The sequence below is a fragment of the Crocodylus porosus genome, unplaced genomic scaffold, assembly GCF_001723895.1.
Source record: "Crocodylus porosus isolate Cpor-Errol unplaced genomic scaffold, CroPor_comp1, whole genome shotgun sequence".
Classification (NCBI taxonomy): domain Eukaryota; kingdom Metazoa; phylum Chordata; order Crocodylia; family Crocodylidae; genus Crocodylus; species Crocodylus porosus.
Genome location: NW_017728915.1, coordinates 25284570 through 25310818, shown reverse-complemented (window position 1 = coordinate 25310818; position 26249 = coordinate 25284570). Strand labels below are relative to the sequence as shown.

The following is a 26249-nucleotide window of genomic DNA, read 5'->3' as shown; positions in this document are numbered from 1 at the left end:
TATAAAGCAGACATTTAATGTAGCACTTTGCTTTTCTTTTCTTGTAAATGAGCTTATCAGCTGGCTCATGGTTGTATCTCTCAATTAAGGAAATATGAGGAAGATCTTCCATCTTTGTTCCCTCCTGGGCATTTTGGGGAAAAAATGAGGAATTTAGACATAATAGACTGGTTATTTGATTAATACTAATTGATTTTGAACATATGTCATCAACAGAATTAACAAAAATGAATTATCTCTCTAGATGCTTAATTGCGCTTTGATTTTAAGCTAGGAAAAGTGTCCAAAAATTCTGCCTTATTCTTGGCTTTCAAAAATCCCTCTTTTCTCCTTTGATACTGGCTTTGCCACTCGTGTCTTTCTTGCATCTGGAGTAGATTACTCCAAAACTAGTGATAACTGCAGAGGCTTTCCTGACGATATAAAGTGCTGCTTCTTGTACTCTGAGCAAGATAGACCAGAAACATATTCTGTATGCTTTTGCACACTGCAGTGGTTTATGGTGACTTTCCATAAAGTGGTAAACGATCTGGGGTCCAGCTTCACCTCTCTTGGTCATTCTCTGCATCTGCCTTCCAGATTTGCTGACCCTACAGCATAAGAAAATTTAAGACAGATTTCTAGGGTGAAGCTTAGTAGAACTGACCACTTAGTATGTTAGGATTTTGCCTCTGGAATTTCTATTAGAAACTTATCTGAGTGTATGCCTTTTTACATTCACAAAGAATTTGGTGATATCCTGGCTTGTCAAGAATCTACAGTAATTGCCAGATTTGTTCCTCCTTGTCCTTTGTATGCTTAGGTGCTTTGGGTGTGGTGCTGGTGGTGGGTATTGTCAGTTGCTTCCTGCTACATGGGGAGAAAAACTTTTAAGAGTCATGTATATTGCTTAGTGATATGTATAGTGCTTAGTGATAGACATGCGTAGTAAATGTGTGTAAATGATTTAAGAAGTGCTTAAATAGTTGGAATGCAGGATACACAAATAATGCATCTGGTGCAGTGTATACATATACACATTTTCCAGCCGAGCTGTTTTAGTAAAACTATCGTGTCATCTTCTTTGGAGTGTCTATATACCACACACTTTGTTTTGTTTTCCCGGACAGCCGAAGCAAGTTTATGGAATAGTTAGGTTAGTTCTAATATTATAACATTGCCTCTAATTGTCTCTCTAAGTTTTGTCACTATCTTATATGCTTGGTTGATTAACTGGTACATTTCTACTGTACATATGTAAACAAACTTGTTATAATTAAAAGCTAAAGTGTACCTCTTTTTCTGCTAATATTGCTTTTACTTTATGATGCATTTGCTTTATACCATAATAAAAACATCAAGAAAGATACAGGGTGAATTATAAAGTTACATGGTAACGTATGTGCTTTTGATACTTAATAATTATTTCTTCTGTGATCATTTTCATTAGGGATGGTGTTGGTGCGCACTGAAGCTGGACAGCTTGTCATGGTACCCCAGCAAGCTTTAGCTCAGGCTCAAGTGCAAGCTCAAGTACAAACCCAGGGGCAAGGGCCCACCAGCATTTCGCCCAGGCTTTCAGTCCCTACAGGTGGCCCAGTTTTTCGTTTATCAACAGCCCAGGTACGTCTTTGGCTTCTCTGATTAGCATTGTTGTTTATGAAGAACACTGTCTTTAATCTGAACTTTTATGTAAATGCTGTTTCCCCACACTTTCTTTCTTGCACTGAAAAGAAATTACAGAGAACGGAAATACCATATCTTCTCTTATATCAAAGTCAGTCTAGTTTCAGGAGGCCAGGACATGTCCATTTTCTGTATATGCTTCCATTTCGAGACCTATGTAGTTTTTGTCTGAGTCCCCCAGGGCTGTGAGGTCATCAAATATTGTAAGGTAAGCAGATTGAAATGGAGTTGAAACTTGGTGTGGACATCTCCAAGGAAAACAGAGGGGCTATGGATTCAGTACTTTTATATTTTTCATATTTTGGGGTCATATACATCTTTTTAAGTGTGTTATGCTACTGTGTAACCATATGGTTCCATGTTGTAATAATGAAAAAATAACACTTTTTGTTAGTATCACTGAATTGTAATCTCCCCAGTACCTGTCAGAAATTGTAGTATTGTTCTTAATTATTTTGTTTTTCTTTTCCTCTAAATACATTTCCTATTCCTTCATGTACTGTCTAGAAGTTTGCCCCATACTCCATTTTCAGAACTACTTTCCTTTAAGTCAGTTTTGATCTAATTCCCCATCATGATATTTTGGGAAAGTTAAAATATACCCTGTTCTTTTAGTCATTTCATATTCTATTACACTTTATCTAGCATACATTGTTGATCCTTATGTACTGTCAAGATTACAAATTGGGTTTGTATTTTGTCAGTCTGTGTTGATTTAAATTGATTGTGGTATTCCCCAAACTATTTCTTAGAAATTGCTGTAGTTTGTTAAAATCTTAACTTATTTCAACACAAAGGTAGATTCTTTTCTGTGGGGAAGCAGTTGCTATTTAATTTCTAAAGTGCTTCAAGATTCTTGTAGTTAAAAGTGGTTTGTTAGCACAATTTTTTTTCAATAAATGATGGCAGCTTAGAGATAGTATTTAGCTTGGCTACTTTGGGCTATAACCTAAATCTAAATTGTTTGTGGTATTTTTAATGGACAACTTAGACCGACAGTAAAGGGGGCTAGCATTTACAGCCCATTTCAGAGAAGCCCTGGAAAAGATCAAAACTAGCCCATGCTAGTTTCCTAAAGCATTTTTGACAAACTTCATTTAAATACAAGCAACGCCTACCCTCATGCCTTCTTTAATCTGTGTGACTGCTTTGTCTCTATCTTTGCATTTTTGGGTGTAAATACCAATATAATCAAATTCTGACAGATGACCCAAAACTAAATGAATAGCAGGGAAAAAGTACCAAACTAGAAAAGGACTTGAGATTAGAGCAGTTAATAATAATATAAATATAAAATGGAGTTTGAATGGTGGGGTAGTCTTAAAAAAGATGGCGTCGCTGTATAAAAATGTAATTTATTCTTATCTACTTAATACTGTTCTAATATTAATTTTTCTTGTAACGGTAGTTGCTGTGGCCAGGATTTATAATCAAGGTTGAAGTAGGAAATGTTTAATAGAGTACTCTAATATTAAGAAGGAAAAAGGGGAGAATAAATTCAGGATTACAGGTGTAGGGTGCATTGAAAGTGTAGGTGGTTTGCTCTGTAAATGTATAGGTAGCACAGTGTACTGCCACACAGAGACTGGAGTTTGGGTCCCAAACCTAATGCTAAAATGTCGTGGACAGCAAGCATTTGGGAGCTGCTTGTGTTATAGTGTATTATATTGTATATATGTGATCATTTACCTTTGGCTAACTTGGAGCAGCAGTAGAAGGAGGTTAACCCTGCTACTGCTGCATTTTATACATTATGTTAGAATCAAGCAGCAATGTGAATGTTGACTATCCTAGAGCTTGTAGTAGTTTCAGTACTTTGTAATACTGAAATAGCTATATAGTTGCTCATGTGCACTGAGAGTTCTGTGTAGCACCTGTGATATTGTTTCTTCCCTTTTGTTAACACCATGTGTATTTACCATGATTTATTAATAAAGATTCTTAAATAAATAAAACAAAGTCCTTGGAAAAATTAAAATTGAATTTATTTAGCCTGAAGTTTTAGGTGGACTATAGATTTTTCACTCATACTGCCAATTGCAATCTTTTTGTATGCATTTGGTCTTGAGAAGAAATTATTTAAAAACAGTCACTAGAAAAATTTTGTAAAACCAGAAAACTGAATCCTTTAAACAATGAAGGCTTTTACTACATAGGAGTTATAGTTGTGTTTAATTCTTTTGGAAGGCTTATTGCTTTTCCTCTTTTGGAGGAAATGTATGATGAGAAACGTTATACTAAGCTTTTAGAAGCAACTGTAATTTCATTTTTTCTGTCTAGTGAATAATCATGATTGGTCAGGAAAAAGAATCTAATTCTAAAAGTTCAGCAAATAATGTATGCTGCAAAGCAAAGCAAAACAAAATGCTGTATCCAGAAAATGTCTAATAGGCAGAACTATTTTTTCTTTTGGAGTATACTTCTGATTTGTCAGGAATATACAGGGTTTGTGAGTTTAACTGTTTTTGTCAGTGAAAATGCGTAAGGTAGGGGAAATACTTTTCCCATACATGGCCCTAGATCTCTAAAGTAAAATTTATGAGTCTTATTCTCTTCAGTTATTCACTCTGAAACAGTTTGCTTTAACATTAGGTAGAAGGCAGGGCAGGGTGAAAATATAGACTCACACATGGAGACACGAGCTTTTGTGGGCTCCTGATTTCATAAGCATCTAATGCAATAGCCTACAAAAGCTCATGTTTCTTTATACAAGTTAGTGTCTAAAGTGCCACCCTGCTCTGCTTTCTGCCCAATGTTAGACTAACTCCCTCTCATTAGCCATTAACTAATCAGGAGAGAGTAAATCTAAACACTAGGGCTGCCAATTACTTGCCATTAATATGCGCGATTAATGTGTTAGTTGGTTCTTGTGTTGAATTTTAAACATGTTAATCATGCCGAGGCTCCGCTCTGCTACTGTCACCGCTGCCTCTGGGCTGCCCAGTGGGGCAGTGGTGGCAGTGCAGAGGAGCTGCAGGGCAGCCCAGGTGTGGACTCATTGCTGCTTCAGCAGGAGAGTGGGAGGACAGTGCATATAGACACACACACGAGCAGCTACAGCATGCACACAGCCAGGAATGCAGCCTGGCCTCATGTAGAGCAGTGCCTAGCAGGTAAGTCTGTGGAGGGGAAGGGGCAGAAGGGAGATTGAAACCCCCACAGTGAGGGAGGGAGCGGGGCAGGGGCTGGCAGTGAATGGGGCCCCAGGGCCAGGATGAGTCATGGGACGGAGCTGCAGGTGGCTTGTCCAGGGGCGCAGGGGTGGCACAGCTCCCTGCTGCTTCATATACCCCTGGGGGAGGCATGGGGGCATGTAAACCCTGGATTTATGTGTGGGGGGGGAGAGGCAGGTTGCCTGCTGCAGGCTAGGGCTCTGCACCCTACTGTCTTTGCCTTGGGAGCTGCACGCTGTCCGTGCCACAGATCCCCTGCCTGCCTGGTGGTAGGAGACACAACGTGGTGTTGTGTAGCTCCTGGGGCAAAGGCAGCAGAGTGCAGAGACCCAGTCCACCATGGGCAACCTGCCCCTGCATTGTGCACAAATCTGGGGGGCACATGCCCCCATTGCCTCTTCCAGGGGTGGCCACAGAGGTGGGAAGCAGCATTTCATTCACTTGCCCTCCCCCCAAGCATCCTTGGATGAGCAGCCAGTGGCTCCATTGGATGACCCACTCCAGCCCCGGGCCCCATTCACCCTAGCCTCTGCCCCTGCCCCACTTCCTCCCTCATTGTGGGGGCCTTGATCTGCTCCCACCCCCACCTTGTCCCCTTCTCCTCCACAGACTTATCTTCCGGGTGTTGCTCTACATCGCACAGGGTTGCATTCCTATAGGGTTACCAGATTTTCAGTTTCAAAAAAGAGGATATTTGTGTGTGTGGGGGGTGGCAATATGATTGTGGGGGGGCAGTGATATGCCCATGCACTGCTCCTGCCTATCACTCCCAAGTCACAGCCCCTCCAGCCCTGCTGCAGCCCCTCACTCTGGACCCACAGTACCCCGCATCCTGCCAGGGCATGAGGGGATCTCCCTTCCCCAGGCACCAACCCCCCCCCACCCACAGCCTTCACAAATTCCCTCTGTGTGCACACATCTCACCCCCGCCAATCATATAAAGTACCTGCATAATTTTACATAATTTTGAGTTTTTAGCTGTGTGATTAAAATCGCTTTTAATTGTGACTAATTTTTTTAATTGTGCAACTAGTCATGATCAATTTTTTTTAATTGTTTGACAGCCCTAGTAAACACATTTTGGGTTTAAATAACAAGCTGAACAACACAAGATAGATGGATCTGAGTTTACCACCATGTAACATTTATTTTTTTCATTAGCTTTAATCTCTGCTCAGTCCACTTGCACCAAATATAAGTGTATCTTTTCATTATGCTGATGTTGGTTGGTATAGTGTACACCATTATATTCATACCAGGTAAGTGCATAACACTATGTCAGTACCAGTTTGTTGCCTGTTGTTTACATTGTAATACAGGTTGGTTAGCTGCATATCCTTTAGTGCATAGCATTTCTCAGTCTTGCTGAGTCTACTTTGTAACTTGACTGTACTCTGAATGCTGACAGTAAGAGTAACTGTCAACTTTGTAACTAACTGTAATCCATGTAATTGTGCTGGAAACAGTGAAGAGGAAGCAACTGTCAAAGGGCTGCTATTAGAAGCCTTGAAAATGGCAGGAGTTGGTAAGTTTCATAGCTTCTCTTACCCTTCCGTTTCCAAGACTTTTAATAGCAGCCCCATCAGTGACTATTAGAAACTTAGAAAATGAAGTGAGCTTATCACTTTTGGGCCTGCTAAAGTCACAACACTGATGGTGTTGTAAGTAGTGCTCCTTAAGTACACTGCCCTGTCAGTGGCTTGGCAAGCAGCCTTGAAACTTACTAACTTTCCCCACCTTTTCAAGGCTTCTTATAGTCAGTTTCAGGATTTGCTGTTAGAAAGAAGTTTGCAGTGAACAGTCTTATTTTGCAGAGGGGAAAACTGAGGCCTATGGGGGATATGTGACATGCCAAAATAAATCTCAAGTGAATGAATCCTAAAGATAGATGAATTGTTCCTTAATCCCCACTTCGTGAATAGCCTTCTTAATTATTGTAAAATTTAGCATTTTAATACATTTACAATGAATTATGAAAGTATTTGCTTATAAATAAGATTTTAAAAAAGTATATTAATTTTAAAGATTTACATATTGCTTTTTGCAAACCACAAGGGGAATATTTATGAGAAAGAGGCGAAAGAATATATAGGTAAACCAAACATAGGCAGATTAGCAAGGCATGATTGTATTAATTCAGAGGTTATTAAATAATGTGCCAAAGCAGCAGCAGAACCTGACAGTGATTTCTGATAACCCATTAAGAAATGCAGATGGAACAGAAAATGAGATCATTTTTTAGAAAGGTAAGAAAGGAGGTCTGAAAGTTATAAATCACTTAGTTTAACTTCAAAATGAGTTCAAGAAAACTCTGTAAGTGAGTGTAAAAAATGTCCCCAGCACAATGATATAAATTCTACTAGATGTGATTTACCTGATGAGCAGTAGATAGTAAAGCAATAGAAGGTAAGGAGACATTTGGGCCAGCATCTCTTCCACTCCTGATTGCATGTGCTGGATCTAGTCTGAGCTATGAATTTAGTTCTTGGTTCTGCTGTTCACCAGAGAAGCACAATACTATATTGTTCCTGTCAACATCATTTTTTAATTTCCTGTGGCTGTGCATTAGCACTGTTGTCTACCAGATAGTGCAAAGGAATCTTTAAAGCACAGTTAACCCTTAAGTAGACATGAAATACACAAACAGCTGACTTAACCAAAGTCTAGCCTTATCGATACAGCAGATGTTATCTTAGCAGTTTCTGTATTCAGAGAGAAAAAACACTTAGTACTATAATCTCACTCAATTTCCATATGGTAATTTCGCTTCACAGAAATGGTGACCAATCAGTTCCTGAAAGCAGAGGGTGTGTCTTTATTGCTGGCACAATCAAAATCCAGACAGGTGTTGAAGGCTGTATTTATGACAATACACACTTACCTTTCTTGCTGCCCCCTTTCATGCTTTTCTTCAACTTCACTCCTCTGATGACTCTCTGCTTCCATATTGGTTTCCCTGCAGTCAGTATACTGTCCATATTTGATAGTCAGCCTATTCTTGTGTTCAACAGACCCGTCACATGCAAACCTCCTAATTTGGTCCTTTACTGGTGTTTTGATTTGGGCATTGTCCATTGGTTTCCTCTTATCACCTTTTATTAACATGTCCAGTCATTTCATCCATCTGATTAAGTTCAGTTAACTTGAGCTGCTAACAAGCCTATTACTATGTTACGTTAGAAAAACTTCTCACAGTGATAAAAAAGGAAAGGAACAACATGCGAGCAATCCATGAGAACAGCTCAAGGCCCGCTGATATTGCAGACACCAGCAGAATGAAAAGTTCAAATAATAATAAGGCTACACAAAAACATAAGCAATGCTAAAATAAGGCTAAATATAAAAGAAGAGTTTAAATAATACCATAATTCACCACTCAGCCAGGTGTAACCTTAAAGTGTGAATGTGACAAAGTCCCCTAACAGTCCCCTCCTTGATGGCTAGGTTCACCTATGCCATCACTGCATGGAAGTCAGTCTGGTAATGAAACTCTGCTTCTGCTGCTCAAGGCCTGTACAGTTTGCAGCCATCGGCTGAGCTCTTCATGCAGCGAATGGTAATTTAACCCTAGGCTTGCCTGACATCTACTTATTGAAGGAGCTTGTCATAGTACAGTCCTTGCAGCTGCTGGGTTTAATAGTGTTTTAGCTGAAAATATAGCTGTTTCATTTTCCAGCAAAATAAAATCATGAACACGAGCAATATTGTCTGCACAGAAAGTGAAACAATAGGATGTACCATTAGCTTAAGAAATTCTGTAACAGTAGGACTCAGTCCAAGTAAAGTTTCCCACCAAGAATGCTGTCTAGCATTTCGGATCTTTTCTAATACTGTCAGTACTTTTTTTTTGTTATGTTTGACCTGAACCATGGTTTCTTGATTGTATTTCTTAATAGATTGGAGTAGAGTGTGATAGTAAAGCAATAAAGGGCAGGGAGACATTTGGATCAGCATGCCTTCCACTCCTGACTGCATGTACGGGATCTAGTTTAAGCTTTGGATTTAGTTCTTAGTTCTGCCATTTGTTGCACTAGGTTGGAGATGCCAGGCGTGGCCGGGCCAGTGCGGTTGGCACCAACAAGGACGCGGCTTGAGTTATACCAAACTTTTTATTTCTGCTTAACAAAATGCACAAAATACTTGCTACCGCTACTTCCCATGCTAATCTCAACGACTTACATATATAAACAATTAAAACAATTACAAACAGTTAACAACGGGGAATTGTGTCCGTTGGGTCACGAGGTTCAGGCTGAGGCCCCTTATGTTCAGAACCATGTGTGGTCTTGGTGTGGCTGGCCAGGGCCCTAGTCTCAGACCTGGTCAACGGCTCATAGATTTCAAGAGGCTATTTAACAGTTAGGCTTGCATGCTTACCACAAAGGCAAACAGGAGCGGCTTCATGGCTGGGGAACGCTAGTCACTTCGCGGGGGCCTCAAAAACGGACCCGAGATGGCGCTCGGGGAGGACCGCCCTGGTGGTTGATCAGTCCACGGGCCTTTTGATGTTTGAAGTTTCATTCCAAACTTCCCCCATCAGGGCTTTTCCCGCAACTGCTTTTGTACTGTTAGGCTATAGCGTTTTATTTCCAGTGACCAATCAGTCGTCTTTTCCCTCAGCAATTTGTTCCCGGTGACCAATTGTGTGCCATATCAAAACTTTGGGCTTCAGCGTTTTGTTTCAACTCACGCCAGCTATTATTACCTTGCTTTTGTTTGTCAGGCAGTTTCGAGGCAGGTGATCTTCTGCTACGTGTGGGTAGCAGACGCCACTTGTCCAGAGACCTTAGTGTCAAGGCCTAGCACACTGCTGACTTATAACGTGGCCTGGCCATTCATCCGAGTGTGCCCATGGTACCATTCACCAGAGAAGCACAATACTTTGTTCTTCCTGTCAACATCAGTTTTTAACTTTTTAATTTCCTGGGGCTGTGGGCATTGCTGGTGGTCTCATAGGCAGTAGGTTACTGGCAAGTCACAGATTGAATGCCCATTGTTGAAACATTTAACTGATTTCTGTCTCAGCTTACCAGTTTGTAAAATGGGAAGAATATCTGCCTTTATGGGTAGTGCAAGCTAATATGAGGAAGAAAGAGATAGAGTTGAAAGATGTCTATCCAGTGTAGCACAGTGTATTGCCTGGAATTCGTAGTAGAGGTCCTAAGAACTGATCCAGCAAGATCCATATTACTAGCTTTAGGAGAGTTAGCTGAACAACATTTATCCTGGCAGGATAGCTCCTATATCTGCATCTTTATAGCAGTCCAGGAGAAGCTGCGGAGTGCAGCAATATATTACAGAAGAATACCTGGAATCGAGAAAAATTTGTGAAGAAAGAGTAAAAAAATCTCAATCTCAAAAAATAACGGAAAATGTCTAAAAAGCTTTACTTCTGAGAAGGATAAATGCGGGTAAATCTATAATTAGAACTTTAATCATCTTTTGGACATAGGTTGTCATTTTGTTTTTAATTCAAATTGAAAAGGTGCAATTATATTACTAACTTTTGTCTTGCACCGATTATTAAATTCCTACAACATTAAATATGCTCATAAGTAGGTTTTTTTACATTAAACAGTGGTTGAAATGTAAAACCACTTAATTTCAAATCTGATTTTATTCTGGAAGAACATAAGTATATTTCCTGCTATTGTGGAGTACATATGACAAAATCATATAATGTTTTCCAAAATGTGAATATGGATTCTTTCATGTAATTGCCACCAGGGGGAGTTATCATTCTGTTCTCATATAAATGTGCATATACATCATTGTAGAATTGTCTCTTTATGGAAGCTTATTGTAATCTTGTCTAGCTGAGACGCATCCTGGATTGGACATCCCTTTGGAGAGAGTGACATTTGTCAGATTATACCATGAATGCTTTGTCCTGATTACATATATTGTGTAAATGGTTCAGAAATCCCTCAAATTAAATGGGAAAATATTTGGAATATTTATAACTTAATATTTTATTGGACTAGGTTTGCACTATTTTATTCTTCTTCCTTAATTTTTTTGTGTAATGTTTATTTTATCAAGTTCTTTGGTCTTTGTGATAGTTGAAGTTTTTTTTAAATAATATGGTTCAAGTGATTGAAGTTTGAAATGCTGTATAGTTATGATACAAAAGTTTTAGAAAGTCAGAAAGCAAAAACTATAATTCTAGGAAGCTTTAGTTTATTTTATCTCTAGCACTTCATATTGAAATAATATATTACAAATACAGTAAAATAATCTAAGAATACTGCACTCAAGTAAATGAATTGCTTTATTATAATTCTTAGGGTTATTTAAGAGTTTGTAAAAAGGTTTATCAGATTTGATAAGTTTTAGCCGTTGATATGTTGGTTGACACAGGCAATATTTTGTTTTGAAGTGATATACTTCTGGAATTTTGAAAAGTAGGCAAGTGCTGCCATCTAGTTTTTCATTGGTAAGTTTCTTTTTATGTACATTTTTCATTTATGTAGTTTAGACTTCTCTAGATTTAGTGCCTTTGAGCCACTCATTCTGCTTTTTTTACCCAATTAGGCTGCTGTTACATACATAAAAAATAAAATGAATATTACCTTCTGTAATCAGAAATCGGTTATAAAATTACAGTTCCTACATACACCAGTCAAACAGGAATTCAAGTGACGGATTTAAAAAAATCTTGTATGTAGTATCATGCTCTGAGCAGAATAAATGTGTATCCCTGTGAGTAGCTATAGAAGTCAGGTTAGTGTCATGGTATACAGTTTGAGTTCTTCAACTTTAATATATCAATTTTGTCACTGGTGATCAAAAATTAATCTAGTCCTATTCTACTAATGTTCTTTTGCCAAGTATGACATTTTCCCAGTTTCAGCTTACTTTGAATTTTTTTAATAATTAAAAAAAAGTTATTATGTAAAAACATTATGGCATAATAATAGTCTATTGGTTACAAACATGACCACGAGTTATTAGCTTCCTGTGCAACGTGTAACTCAGTAGGAGCAAACCTTTTTGACAGGTATGCCACAAATTATCCCACACCCTCTCTGAATGCAACTCTGATATCCTTTTTCTGTTCAGTCACCTCCTCTGCTTTCTGCTTCCTGCCCTTTGCTTCTCTGCTTGATCTCTTGTCTGCTTTCTGCTCCCTGCCCTATCTGCAGCTGTGCTGCCTTTCCCCTCCCCAATTTGCCACTTTATTATCACACAGAGGCTGCCTGTGCCACTTGTGGCATCCATGCTGCAAGTTGGCCACCCCTGGCTTAAGTAGTTTAGTGTATGTGTATGCACTGCTCTGATCTAGATTAAACCTAACATAGAACAAAATTTGTTGGCAAGAATCTGAAATGTCCTTGCTGTTTAATTGTTTTGAAGTTTCTGTCACCTATGACACTTCTGAGGTATAGACAGCTAACAGTATCAGTATCAAAAGATACTGATATAAGCAGTTATGTCTGCATGATCCTGTAGCACATGGGTGAGCAAAATCCAGCTTGTGGGTCAGATTGGATCTGTAGTGAATTTCATTTCCCTGCTGCCCCGCCTGTGCAGCACTGACCAGTCTCCATGGGGACCCCAGGAGCTGGCAGAGTGCGTGGCTGGGCAGGGAGTTGCTCCTGGGCTGGCGCTGGCACTGAGCTCTTGGCAGTGACGGTGCAGGCCAGAGCTGTGGCACAGCTGTGATCCAGATATGCAGACAGCGAATTGTGGCTCTTCCCTGGCTCTGGCCCTGGGCTGTCATGGGCACGTGATCCCAGCCCTGAAGCAGCTCCCTGCCCAGCTGTGTGCCCTGCTAGTGCCACTGCAGTCCATTCTCCGTGGAGACCCAGCCAGTGCACTACAGGCCATTCTCCATGACCCTGCAGTCATGGCCCTATGCTGTCATGGTTCGGCTGCTCCTAGGGTCTTCTTGGAGACCAGCTGGAGTGGTGCAGGCAGGGACTGCAGGGAAATGGAGTCCAGCCACCAGCTGGATCCACCATTTTTGCCCACCCTTCTGTAGCAGCATAAATGTAGCAAAACTCTTCAGAGTTAGGGTGAGTTAGCTAACTTGTATTGCAGCAGGATCATGCAGATGTTATAGTAACAAATGTAGCAGCTCCCTACCTCCTTTGATGTGCCTAAAATGTATGTTTGTCCATACCCTTGATCAAATTTCTTTGGGATGTCTTTGTCATTAGTGATTGGCCTGAAGCTATTCTTGAGTGATTTAAATCTTATTTTACGAATTTATCGCTTTTAAAAGTACAGTTTCTGACTGATTGAACAAATGGTCTTCGGATATTACTTAGGTCCTGTGTAAACAGATGTGAACCTATGTGTACCTTCTCCTTTAAGAAAATTTTGAATTCATGTATTTATTTGCATTGGTTATGCAACTTTGGTCTCCAAAATTGTGGTGTGTATCTTAAGAGGGGGGAGCTGATTTTCAGTGCCAGAACTGAAGTGTGCAATGGCTGCTTTGGAGGTGTGATGGCTACTGGGACTGTCCTCCTTTCCTAGTCTGAGAGAGGGGGCGGAGTGCATGTCACAGTTAACTTAAATCCTCTCACAGCTGCTACTGAGTTGGCAGTAGCAGCCGAAAGTTGCTGTCAATTTGGCAGCAGCTGTGAGAGGGTTAAAATGGTAGCTTTTACCTGAGCAGCAACAGTCAGGAATCAGCCATGAAGGATTCAGCTGTGGGGTCAGAACTCAACCATGACTCTGGAAAATGTTTTTTTGTCTTAAATCTGCTTTTCAAAAACAAGCTTTGTGTCTTATTTGGGGGTATGCGATATGCAAGAAAATGTGGCGGTATGGTTGATCATTCCAAACAAGAGCCAAGAATAGTTTTTCTCTTCCTGCAATTTGAAGAAGAGATAATGTGACCCATCTAGTGGTTTTCTGTAGTGAACAATTGGATGACTCATAAATTTTGTCTCTTTAGCTACATTGTTTAAAGAAAAATAGTCCAGCTTATTTGCCTCCCTACTGCATCTACTTGCTTGTGTAATATGCTTTGCTCTCCTTTGTCCTAACTGTTTAAAAGAAAGGTGTCATAGAGCAGGGCTCTGCTGGATTTAGCCTACAAAACCGTTGAATTTGCAAATGCGGAGCTTCCGTGGTATTTAGCTGGGGGAGGTGGGAGGCTTTGACTGCGGGTGCTCTCACTATGCCATCGCCCAGCCACCTACCTCTGACCTGGGGTGCGTCATTCCAGCCCCCAGCCAAGAAAGGTTTCCTACCCCTGATAAGAGAGTATTTGGATGTGCTCGGGGGAAGGAGGTTAGGTCTTACTTGATGGCTGAATGTAAATTGCAGGTTTGCAGAATAGACTTTTAGGTAGGTGGGAGGCTGGTAAACATAGTTTGGGGCTGAAAGTGTGAGGTCTGGACTGTACTTTTAACTGCAAAACCAGTTTTCTTCCCTTTATTTGCCATGGATATGGCTTTTCATAAAAAGGAAAAAAGTTCTGTTTCTACTATTTGTATATTTAGAGCAGTCTTAAAAAAGTATTCAGACATTATTTCTTTTACACACAAACTGTGGTAACAGCATATTTAAGATTATATAGTCACAGTAAATTTTTAACCAACCTTAATTTCACCCCCTTGCATGTTTGCATTACCATACTTTTCTTAACTACGTTATCTTACTCTATTAATTTTCTGTTTGTTCATGCTTGGATAGTGCTCATTGATGAGGAACCATTCCATTTTTTTTCTTTTTTGCTCTGGCTTTGTTTGTGTGTTGTCTTGTGCTTAATAATTTTTCCAAGCTTACCGTAAAGATTGTTTATGGAAAGAATAAAGTTCAATTCATCCTCATGGTTTATTTGTTAGAAGTGAATTGTGGGATCTCTTACTTCATAGTTCTTTTCCAGTTGATACTTCTACCAGAATGATATCTTCTTCTTGATCACTTCACAAGTGGTAGTGTGAAACTAAAAATAATGAGTTGAACCACAAATGTGATTTTAATTATATGCAGTTTTATTTGGAAAGTATATTCTTTTTATGCTAAATTGTAGGCATTCATGACTGAGGAAAAAATTCTGTAGCTTTCTGGGTTGAGCTTTGTGTTTGCTTCAGGTCTTTCTTGGAATCAGATGGTTGCCAGAAGTTTGCCTGGTTATATATATTCTCTCTTGATAAATCCTCACCTCTGGAAGCAGCTACTGACAAGAAGAGCACAGAGCTTTAGCACATAACCATGTAGTATTTTTAAGCTGTCTATACTGTTCATAAGTAAATAAGGCTTATAGTATATTTATTTATATGAACATTCCTCAGAAATGCTATTGTTTCACTGAAACATTATTTTAAGGAAATGGGAATTAAAGCTCCCCTCTAAAATGGAGATAGGAAATATATATTTCTTTTTTATTTTTTTAAGAAAGACTTTGTGCTTCTTCTAAAAAGACAGACTTTACCTGTTCATGATGATGATGTATATTGCCTCTAGCTTGCTTAAGCGTGGAAAATATCCTGAATCAAGTTGTGTGTGTTTTTGTTTTTATTTTTTTAACAACAAAACCTTGAAAGCTATCCAATGGAAAAAAAAAAGGTTTTGTTCAGATATCAGGTAGATTACCCCCTCCCCTCCAAATACAGAAGATTGATATCCAGTAGAAGATGTTGCTGGGGTGATTGGTAAGGGATGCTTGAGGCTTTGAGTGCATGTCTGGGCCTCTGTTGCGTCTAGAAATCTCTTAAGTATACTGAATGTTCTTTGAAGAAATATTTTTTTAGGTTTAGTAGACAATGTAAGAATCAGAGGTGAGCCATATGTTTTAAAAATAATTGTATTTTTGTGTAAAAAGAATTATCCAACCATAAATGTAAATTAAAATATTTTTTTCTTGTTTGGAACAGTTACAGGGCTTGAAATTCTCTTAATCCAGATGTACACCTTACCTCTTTTCTAAATATTGATCTCTGTGTGCTTTATGCATTCTTTATATATCAAAAAGATGGTTTTTAAAGATTCCATTCACTTTTGAGAGGTAGGATGTGTATGAGGAGGTAGTTCTTTGACTTCCCTTTATTTTAATTCTCAACCCATGATTTTTTATGATTCCCTCTTTCCTCTGTCATTTTTGGATTGGTTGTTAGGAAGTATTCTGTTAATAAAACATTGAGGGTGTCTCTCTAGACTCCAGTTCCTCCAATTGTATATCAGGTAGTTTGAGTTAAGATGCAATGTTCTGCCATGGAATCTTGAAGGAAGGTCCTCCTTGCAGTATCATAGACATTTGTATCTTAATTTAATTTTTGATTATTTTTTTCCTTTCAAAACATTCTTTCAATGCAATACTGAAAGCGGCCAGTACACAACTGTTGGGTCCTGCTATTCATTATAAATCTAAGAAATGTTGCTGAAGTAATATACTGTTTTTGAAGAAGTGTGCGCGCAGATTTCATAATAGGAAGCATGTGTCTGTTGACATCAGATTCATTGTATATTTTCTCATATTTAAGCTGGGGATTTTTAAACATTAAAAGCATTACAAAAGCCTCTCACCTTTTATCAAAAACACTTTTTGGAAGACAAATGATTCATATATTATTGTTCATACGCAATTGAAAAGCTTTAGTATACCTTCTCCTAGCAGTTACTTGTAGGACTATGAAGAGTTACCATATCAGATGTGTAAGTAATTTGATTTGCTATTGTAGAATTGAAAAAAATTATGTTTTTATTTAGTAAACATTAATTTTTTTGTAACTTTTTGCAGAGGTTAATTTATAGATATTCATTTCATCAGTGCGATTAAAAAACACACCAGCAAACCTTGCATTATGATTTTTAAAACAAACCTGAACAAAACTTTGAACTATACTGAATTCTCAAGCATGCATAGTGTTAAATATATATTTTTTCCTTACTGTGTTAGCAGCCAACTTCTGTAGCCACGTCTACTGTCCGGCTAGGACTGCCTGTGCAAGCTAAAGTTGTTCAGTCAACCGCTACACCAGTTAGCGTTACATCTGCTGCAACCCTGCCAGGAGTTTCCACTCTGTCACATACCACAGTAAGTATTAACAGCATAACACTAATAAAAGTGAGTAGTGGTGATATGCATCAGTTCATGAATGTAAGTTTTTCTAAATGAGTTTTCATGACATGTTAATAAAGTATTTGTATTACCAACATTATACCAGCATTGTATTACCAATGCTTTAACTAGGAGAGGTCTTAATATGAAGGGCCATCTTTACTGCACTTGGAGTTACTCATATGAATACTAGCTCTAATGCTGAAGAGTTCAAATGTGCCACCTATATTAGAATACGTTTCCTATGAAATTAAAGGGGATTATTCAAAGAGCCAAGGTACTATTCAACATGATGGGAGGAATGAGGCAAAATTTGTGATTCTAAGGAACGTTCTTCATATTTTCCTGTTGTCTTTAGCTACTGTGCTCCATAACAGAAGGAAATATGAGTTTGTATTTACTGGATTTTAACTGCTTATTATTAAATAATAAGAAAGGAAGGAAATTAAAAGAAGGTAATCATCTTGGGTTTTTTTTAGTTTTTGTTTTTTTATTTTTATTTTAATGTTAACAGGTAACAGTAGCTACCACAAGTGCTCAGAGTTTATTTAAAACTACAGTAGCAACTGGAACCTCAGCTTCTCAACAACCTACAGTAATTTCGGGAGGGCAAACTCAAACCCCAACACAACCCCAAGGTCAGCCTCGATTACCACTCCCACCTCAAACAACAGCGCAAGTACCAGCACAGCCCCAGGTCGTACCTAGTTCCCCTGTACCAGGGACTACAGTAGTATCACAGGTTAGTACATAAGTTCTGAAAAGTTAAATGCTTAGCAGGTGACTTTAGGAAAAACTTTCTCACTATGAGGGTAGTAAAGCACTGGAACAGGCTATACAGAGAGGCTTTGGAATCTCCATCCTTGGAGGTTTCTAAGACCCAGCTAGACAGAGCTTTGGCTGGGATGATCTAGTTGGGGATGGTCCTGCTTCGAGCAGGGGGTTGGATTAGATGACCACTTGAGGTTCTTTCCAGACCTAATTGTCTATGTTCTGTGGCTTTTTTCTTAGTAATATGAACACTTGTCAGATGTGTTCAGTACTAGGGAGAGCATTTTTTCATGCCATTCCGTAAATAATTGCAAATAACTTCTTTTAGTGGTCTCTTCACAAATATAAACTTCACTATATATATCATGTCTCTCTCAATTTTTTTTTTTACAGGAAATGCAAGAGAATGTGAAAAAATGCAAAAACTTTTTAGCTACGCTTATAAAACTTGCTTCCCATAATTCACCTTCTCCAGAAACATCCCGTAATGTGAAAGCTCTGGTTCAGGATTTATTGGTAAATATTAAACTGATTGAATCTGTTAATTCTATTTTGTGCAGACTATTTGAGGCTGCTGAAAAGTTTTAGTTAGGTTTAATACTTATTTATTGTTTCTCTGAGTAAAGCACTGCTGAAAGGTTAAAGTGTTGTTTCAAAATACAATAAAATAAATATTTCACTTGAATATAACTTCACAACATTGCTTATAACAGGTAAAAATCCCATTGATGCATTGGATTGACTAGAGGCCCTGTCTCTGTGTCACTGTCTTGATAAGGCTTCAGCAAAGTCTTGGCACAGCTGGACTCTCTCCCCCATTACTCCCCCTCTTAGTTTAAGGAGGTATCAGCTTCTGATTAAGTTTTCTCCCTTTTTTCTCCCTTCCTGGAAGGTGACTAGACTGAGTCATGAGGTTTGAAGGGAGGTTTAATAATGAGGGCATAACTAATTGATACATATGCCAAAGTAGTAAAATAGAGTGAAACTGTAGTAACTGATGTGATCAATAGAACCTGACCAGTTTCTACAGTTAATTTATAACAAAAGTATAAAAGATAATAACTGTTTTATCACACTTTGTACACGTAATGTCTGAGCACTATCCTGTGCAAATAGGGAAGTATTCGATTTGGATTTGGCCGATTCGGAGGACAGTGATTCAGTTCAGAGATTTGGATCACTGCTCTTAATCGATTCGGCTGAATCGGTTTCAGAAAATTTGGCACTGATTTGGAGAGATTCAGTGATTCGCATCGGCTAAGGAGAGTCAGGCACAGCTAGGCAGGTGCAGGTTCTCCTGCAGCTCTTCCAGCTGTGGCTGCCTTTCCCTGGGTGACGGGAGCCACGGGAGAACCCCCCATGGTTGCCCTGGCTGGCCCCAGCCTAAGCCTGGCACTTAAAAATTCCCGTACTCACCAGCTGTAGCAGCAATGATTGGGGCCTCTGGGCACCTGTGCCAGAGCCCCCCTATGCAGTGGGGAGACAGTGGGGATTGCCCCTCCCCCCCACTTGGCACTTGCGCAGCAGCTGTTGCATGGTGTGGGTGCAGTGCAGCTTGGCAGGGCATTGTGTGCTGCCTGGGAGCTGAGGCCATTGGGGCTGAGCAGTGCCTGGCTCGGGCTGACACATAGAGCCACCCCAGCTCCCAGTTGCGCTGCACCTGTGCCGTGGGGCAGCTGCCACAAGAGTGTCAGGTGGGGGAGTGATCCCTGTGCCTCCCACTGCCCCGTGCTGTATGGGGGGGGGCTCTGCCATGAATGCCCAGAGGTCCTAATTACCGCTGCAGCAGCCAGTAAGTGTGGGACTTTATTTTTTTTTAAAAGTGCCGGGGGGCTGGGCCGGGCGGTCTTCGAGCCTTCTCCCGTAGCTACTCTGCCTGTGCCCGCCTCTGCCCTGGCGGGGGGAGCTGCAGGGGCTCTGCTATTCTGCTACTTGTCTAGTTGGCGTGGGGGGAGGAGGGGGGGTGCGTGATGCAGGCACAACTTGCTCCGGCCAGCAGCAGAGCATAGACTCTGCTCCCAGTGGCTGCATTAGCACTGAGAGCAGGAGCTCTGCCCTGCTGCTGCTTGCCAGCTGGTGCGGGAGTGCAGGATGCGTGTGTGGCAGTGCTGGGAGCAGGGACTTCTTGCCCCCTTCTGCCTGGAGCAAGCTGTGCCCACATCCTGCCCCCCTGGCTGGGCAAGCGGCAGCAGGGCTGTGGGCCTGCTCCCAGTGCTGTCGTGCCTCCATCCTGCACTCCCTGCCCTGCTTCCCGAGTAACACACCCCCTGCCCTGGCTGGGCAGCTTGTCCCAGCCCCAATCCCTCCCTCCCTCATGCCCCTTCTTCCCCTACTTCTCCAACCCCAACAGACTTACCAGCTGGAGGCAGTTGTCAGCTGCCTGTTTAGTCTATGGCTGAATCTCCAAAGTGGTCTAATCTCTTCTGAAGCTTTTCCGAATCTATTCAGATGCTTCAAATCAATTTGGAGCTTTTAACTGGTCTCTCGATTCGATTCAGATTTGGAGATTCAGTCCCTGAATCAGGCCGAATCTCCTCTGAATCGAGCCAGCTACTGAAGCTTTGCAGAGCCCTACTGAGCACCTCCCCTCTTCCAGTGTGTTTGATAAGCCAGCTGACAGTGATTAAAGGCTCTCTAGTTATAGTCACTATGTGATTTCTTTAAGCTTAATAAGTATTGTGTGTAGCAGACCAGGAATGAAACTGAACTGCAATATTGGGTACAGTCACTAGCAACATGATAATTTCATATAATAACACTATAATTAACATAATATCATTAAATGAATGGATTGTATGACTGGAAAAGTGAAAATTCTTAGCTTTTCTGAGAAATAACTAAGCCTCTGAATCCTGTAGGTTGCAGTCTTTCCTGTTAAAATGAAGTCTTGTTAAAACCATGCGTGTTCTGAATGGGTATGAGGACCTCTTTAGGAAATGGTTGTGGCACTGGGTCCCAAGTGAAACATATTATAAGTCAGTAACTCCCAGATTGTATAGATTCCTTGTTCTTTAACAAAAGGAAAGTCCCAACTTTTAAGTGGGAAACTCTAAACTGCTGTAAAAGGAATATAAAATACAAGAACAAAATAGTGTCTTGAATAAGTAAATGTCATTGGTTTGATAGAAAAAAGACTTAACAGAAGCTTTCAGTTCTGAAATGTTTTAATATACACTACAGATGCATGGCAGAAAGACTTTTCCATAGCATGGAACGTATGGTTAATCTTTCATAACATAAATATGCAAAAATATCTGATTAAAACAAAATTAGCATCACCCCTATAAAACCTGGGTCTGAAAAAGGATTAAGGGTTTAGAAATTTCCCATCAGAGAACAGATTTTAAATAAATCTAAGACTCTTTCTGAAATGGGAGAGGTCTAACAAAAATATTAGTGATTCCAATAAAAACAGGATTGACTTTTTCACAAATAAGTTTTTAAAGATTATTACTAGATGCATCTTAAAGCAGTGAAGAACATATACAGCAGACTTTTTTTTTGCTCATAGTCTGTATCAGCCACAGGGAGTCTCATGGATGGACTTCCTGAATCAATTGTAGACAACCAATCAATATTTTAACCAACTCAGGGCCATGCTCTTCTTGCCCTGCAAATAGGGAAGAATTGGTGGGAGGTGTAGTAGTGGATGGCAACTTGGGCAGGAGTGACCATTAGATGGTTGAGTTCAGGATCCTGAGGAAAGGAAAGAAGTATTGCTGCAGAATATGGACTCTGGACTTCAGAAAGGCAGACTTTGACTCACTCAGGGAACTGATGGGCAGGATCCCCTTGGAGATGAGTCTGAGGGGGAAAGGAGTCCAGGAGAGCTGGCTTTAATTTATGTAGGATGCCAGGAAGGAACCATTTTGATGTGCAGGTAGACTAGCATGCATGGTAGAAGACCAGCTTGGCTTAGAAGGGGACTCTTCAGTGAGCTGAAACACAAAAAGGAAGCTTACAAGAAGTGGAACCTTTAAGAAGGTGAAGAAGGAGGATCCAGGGAACTACAGGCCGGTCAGCCTTACCTCAGTCACTGGAAAAATCATGGAGCCAGGTCCTCAAGGAATCCATTTTTAAGCACTTGAAAGAGGAGAAGGTGATTAAGATCAGTCAGCGTGGATTTGCCAAGGGCAAGTCATACTTGACCAACCTGCTTGCCTTCTATGATGAGATGAGTAGGTCTGTGGATGTGGGGAGAGCAGTGGACTTGATATTCCTTGACTTTGGCAAGGCTTTTGACATGGTCTGCCACAATATTCTTGCAAAGAAGATAAGAAAGTACAGGTTGGATGAATGGAGTGTAAGGTGGATAGAAAACTGTCTGGGTCATTGGGTTCCGACAGTAGTAGTCAATGGTTTAATGTCTAGTTGTCAGCACCCAGGGTTGGGTCCTGTGGCCATTTTTGTTCAATATCTTCATCAGTGACCTGGAAGATGGGATGGGGTGCACCCTCAGCAAGTTTATGGATGACAACAAGCTGAGGGGCGTAGTGGATATGCTGGAGGGTAAGGCTAAGATTCAGAGAGAATTTGACAGTTTGGAGGTTTGGGCCAAAAGAAATCTCATGAGGTTCAATGAGGACAAGTGCCAAGTCCTGCACTTAGGATGGAACAATTCCACACACCGGTACAGGCTGGGGGGCGTTTGTCTAAGTAGCAGCTCTGCGGGAAGGGAAGGGAAGTTTAGGTTAGATGTTAGGAAAACTTTTCCACACTGGAACAGGGAGGTGGTAGAATCGCCATCCTTGGAGGTTTTTAAGACTTGGCTAGACAAATGCAGTGATATAGTTGGGAATGGTCCTGCTTTGAGCAGGGGGCTAGCCTAGATAAGACTGATAAATTTGACTTTTTAAGACTCATAAATATTTTAATAGTTTAGCTAGTCTGTTTTAAATATTTTTTTGGTTTGATATATTCTAAAGAAATGACTATCTGAAAGTTATAAACAGAATGGAGTCCTGAGAAGACTTGTGTGTCTGTGGGATTCTGCATTTTCTTAAAATGTGCATCCCTGAGGGAGTTGCATGCATAAAGGTCAGAGATTCCTGAATTCTAAGAGGCACAGTATAAGTGTGTGTGTGTGTGTGTGTGTGTGTAAATAAATTTTTGATAGAAGGATTTTATAGCTGTAAATGATGTGAGGGACTTTGAACTTTAAGTCTGTCTTCTTATATGTGGCCTGTCTGTTCAGATATACATATTTCCACAATGTTAGCCTGACTTAGTATATATTTTCATTATAATTTGGAAAAAACAACAGAAATCAAATTCTTATTTTTTTTTCCTTTTCAGGATGCAAAGATTGATCCAGAAGAGTTTACAGGCCGCCTTCAGTCAGAGCTCAAATCATCTCCTCAACCATATCTGGTACCTTTTCTTAAGGTAAAACAGAGACTGTTTAGATGCTAAACTTATCTACAGAGCAAACTTTGCTACTTTAGTTTCAGAAATCTTAGAATATACAAGCTAACAATATGGCATTAGCTTCGACTGCTCAGAACATGTCATTGGTCAAAATTACAAAATTATTATGAACTCAAATTTAGAAATGTAGGTATTAGATATGATTCGTAGGTATTTTACTGTACACACAAAGCTGTCACAGCTTTCATATTTACCCCTTCCCCAACTTGTAACCTGTTAGATTGTTAGGGTATAATTCTCCCCATATTTACCTCCCATCTCCTTTTCCTTGCTTCTTTATCTTCTCTTTTTTCCCCATGTAAGATGCCATTAATTCTTTCTTTTTACTTTCCTGCATTCCCCCTTCAGCCAAACCTAGAATAAAATATATAAGTTTAAACTTCTTTTCTGTCTTCAAAGTTATTTAATTATGTAATAAGTTAACTTTTAAAATAATAATAGAAGTTTAAAAGTGACTTTGGTTTACTTAGATTTAACTCTCTAGAAGCTTGGAGCGCTACTTCAAAGATATGCTCCTTTAGAACTCTAATTTTTGGGTGACCTGGTCTGAACATGGAGCACCTAATAGTGCTGCCTTCTAACCCTACCAAAATACAGTTGGATCAGTAATAATTTGGAACCATACTACTCTAATGCACCAACAATTGCATCTAGCTCTGGATATTAGAGGCATATGGGGAGAAGTAACTTACTGCAGCCCTTGAAAAGTACAGCTTACTTCTGACCGCATGTATTGGGGAACTTATCCCTGCTGTTCTTCTTTCTTTCCACCCACTTTTTTGTTCTTCATAGGACCAGCAGCCCAGTTCCAGGTCATCGTAATGTTGTAATGGTATACTCCCTTGTGTTGTGGCAGTAGGGCAGATCACAATCTGGTCCACAGTGGTGACCAAATTCAGTGTAAATAATAGGTATGAAATACAAGCTGAACTTTCCTTCTTACGAAATATAAAGATGTCAAACTGTACAATTTAATTTCTTCTGAAACAGTACATAGCTTGTAGAACCAGATTTAATAATTGAGATTTTCTAATGCATGTTAATGCATTTTGAAGCAGAATTTTTTGATGGTTAAATAAATATGTGATTGTTTCCTTTTCTACTTCTTTTTTGATTTTTTTTCCTTTTTAGAAAAGTCTACCTGCATTGAGACAATCTTTACTGAACAGTCAGCATTCAGTTTTGCAAGGACAGCCATCTCAGCAGCCACTTCAACAAACCAAGCTATCACAAATTATACCTCAGTCTGCCTCTGGAAGCATTTCCTCTGTTGTTGCAACACAGACAATAGGAATAAGGCAACCAAACAACATTTGCACAGTCTCTGTATCAAATACAATGCAGCCTCCTCAGGTTAAGGTGGTACAGTCAAATCAGAGTTCTCAACTGGTAGGTACTACAAGGAGAACTTTTAAGAAAAATAGTGGTTTTAGGGTTATTTTTTATTTCTGTTATTATATTTAATTGGGAAATACTTCCATTTTTCCATGTTTCTATATTGTGCCTTTTTGATGCTATTTCGTAGGTCACACGTTTGCAAAAATTTAGCATGCTGCCTTTGTGCACTGTGAGTAGTCCTATTAATTTGAATGAAACAGCTGACCCTATGGAAAGCTGAAGATATATGTGGGAGTCTTTGTTGGAGCAGGGTCTCTGTTTCTGGGATGATGTTATATGATTAAGTTTCATATAACATTCTCTCATATATGACATCATAGAGTTTTTTATATAATAATTACAGCATTTAACAAAGAGCTTTTAAAACATGAAGGAATTTTAATATGATTATACTATCCTTGTTAAATTATACTACTGTGATTAGATTTTAATTTGAATTAAAATTAGATATTCTGTTTTCTTAAAGTCTTGTATACATTATTAATTAGAAAATCAGAAGAAAAAAAGATCTATGGTAGCAACCAGCTTGGTCTAGCAGCTATACCATTTCTTTTATTTGCTAAATTTTGCCCTAATTATGCCACACTTCCATGCATTAACTAGTACCTTGCTCTCTGAATAACCCCACTGATTTCAGTGGGACTACTTAGGTAGATACTGAGATACTTGACCTTGGCTTTTATAATACACAAGATATATGTGGATGTGATCTTGCACCTGGACTTGGCTGCTCTTGTCCTCTGTCCAGCCATGTGAATTCCTTCTTCTTTCATAAGGAAAAACTTATTCTGGGATATTATTTTATTTAGAACAAGAAAGGTACCAAAATATCCTTAGAGCTCACTTGCTCTGATGCTTGTAAGGTTTATGGCTGTTTTGGAAATGAAATTCCCAAAATGGAATAAGACAAAATCAAAATCCTGCCATCTCCCTTCATTCATCTGTTTACAGCTTTTCCTGCAGTGGTGCAAGCACACATGTATGGAGAGTGGCACTATGAATATGTGCTTGATAATCTGTTAACTTATTCTATATGTACAACTTCAGAAATACCAGAGGTGACAGTTTAAAAAGTAACGTATTTTAGATTTGGTCAGATGTTTGTTTCTCCAATGAAAAGGTGTTATATTTAAGGGTTTGTTTGAAGCTGAAAAGGATAAATGAAATGTCTGCTGTAGTTTCACAATGCAGCAGGTTGTCTATCATATAACTTGGTTGAAAAATGTGTTTAAAGACTGTTACATGCAGGAAATATATATAAACAATTATAGAAAAAAATTATATAAAAAAAAATTCTCACAGGAAGAGGAAGTGCTGTGTTGTTTTTATTTATTGATGGTATGACTGATTAACAGATCCAAAATTAAGGTTAACCAAAGCCCTGTTTCATCCCCCAGTATGGTATTATAAGTCAACAGTCAGCATCTGATAACAGTTATCACATAGTGTTATTAAAAAATACCATAAACTTGCGTGTTATTGTGGTAAATGCTGTGGCATCTTAGACATCATTAGGTTTGTCTACACATGCAATTAATGCAAAGCATTAAACTCCAGAGCTTAATGCCCCAGAGATTATTGCTCCTGGGCACACCTTTTGAACGTGAGCCTAGGACTGCAGCACCCTGAGCTGGGGCAGAGTAGCCCCAGCTGGCAGAAGGGCATGGGGGTCAATCTGTCATGCTCTTCCCCCCCCCCGGCCTCAACATGCCGTGGAGGGGCTGGCTGGGGGATGAGGGTGCTCTAGTGCTGGGCTAGCCTGTAGGCAGTCCCCATGTTGAAGCACTCATGCCCCA

The 26249-nt window shown here is 39.7% G+C and overlaps 1 protein-coding gene across 2 annotated transcripts in view; it reads left to right on the top strand.

Annotated features, from left to right (window-relative positions):
- LOC109310599 (transcription initiation factor TFIID subunit 4-like) overlaps window positions 1-26249 on the top strand; it is a 202633-nt gene that overhangs the window by 9426 nt on the left and 166958 nt on the right. Inside the window, exons 2-7 of one of the 2 annotated variants that reach the window (XR_002101266.1) lie at window positions 1430-1602; window positions 16696-16833; window positions 17372-17599; window positions 18022-18144; window positions 22924-23013; window positions 24187-24444. Coding sequence is in view for 1 of the 2 variants with exons in the window: in XM_019535852.1 (XP_019391397.1) it covers window positions 1430-1602; window positions 16699-16833; window positions 17372-17599; window positions 18022-18144; window positions 22924-23013; window positions 24187-24444 (1007 nt within the window). In the remaining variant the exon portion in view is untranslated. The remainder of the gene's footprint in view (window positions 1-1429; window positions 1603-16695; window positions 16834-17371; window positions 17600-18021; window positions 18145-22923; window positions 23014-24186; window positions 24445-26249) is intronic. The other variant, XM_019535852.1, reaches the window with a different exon arrangement.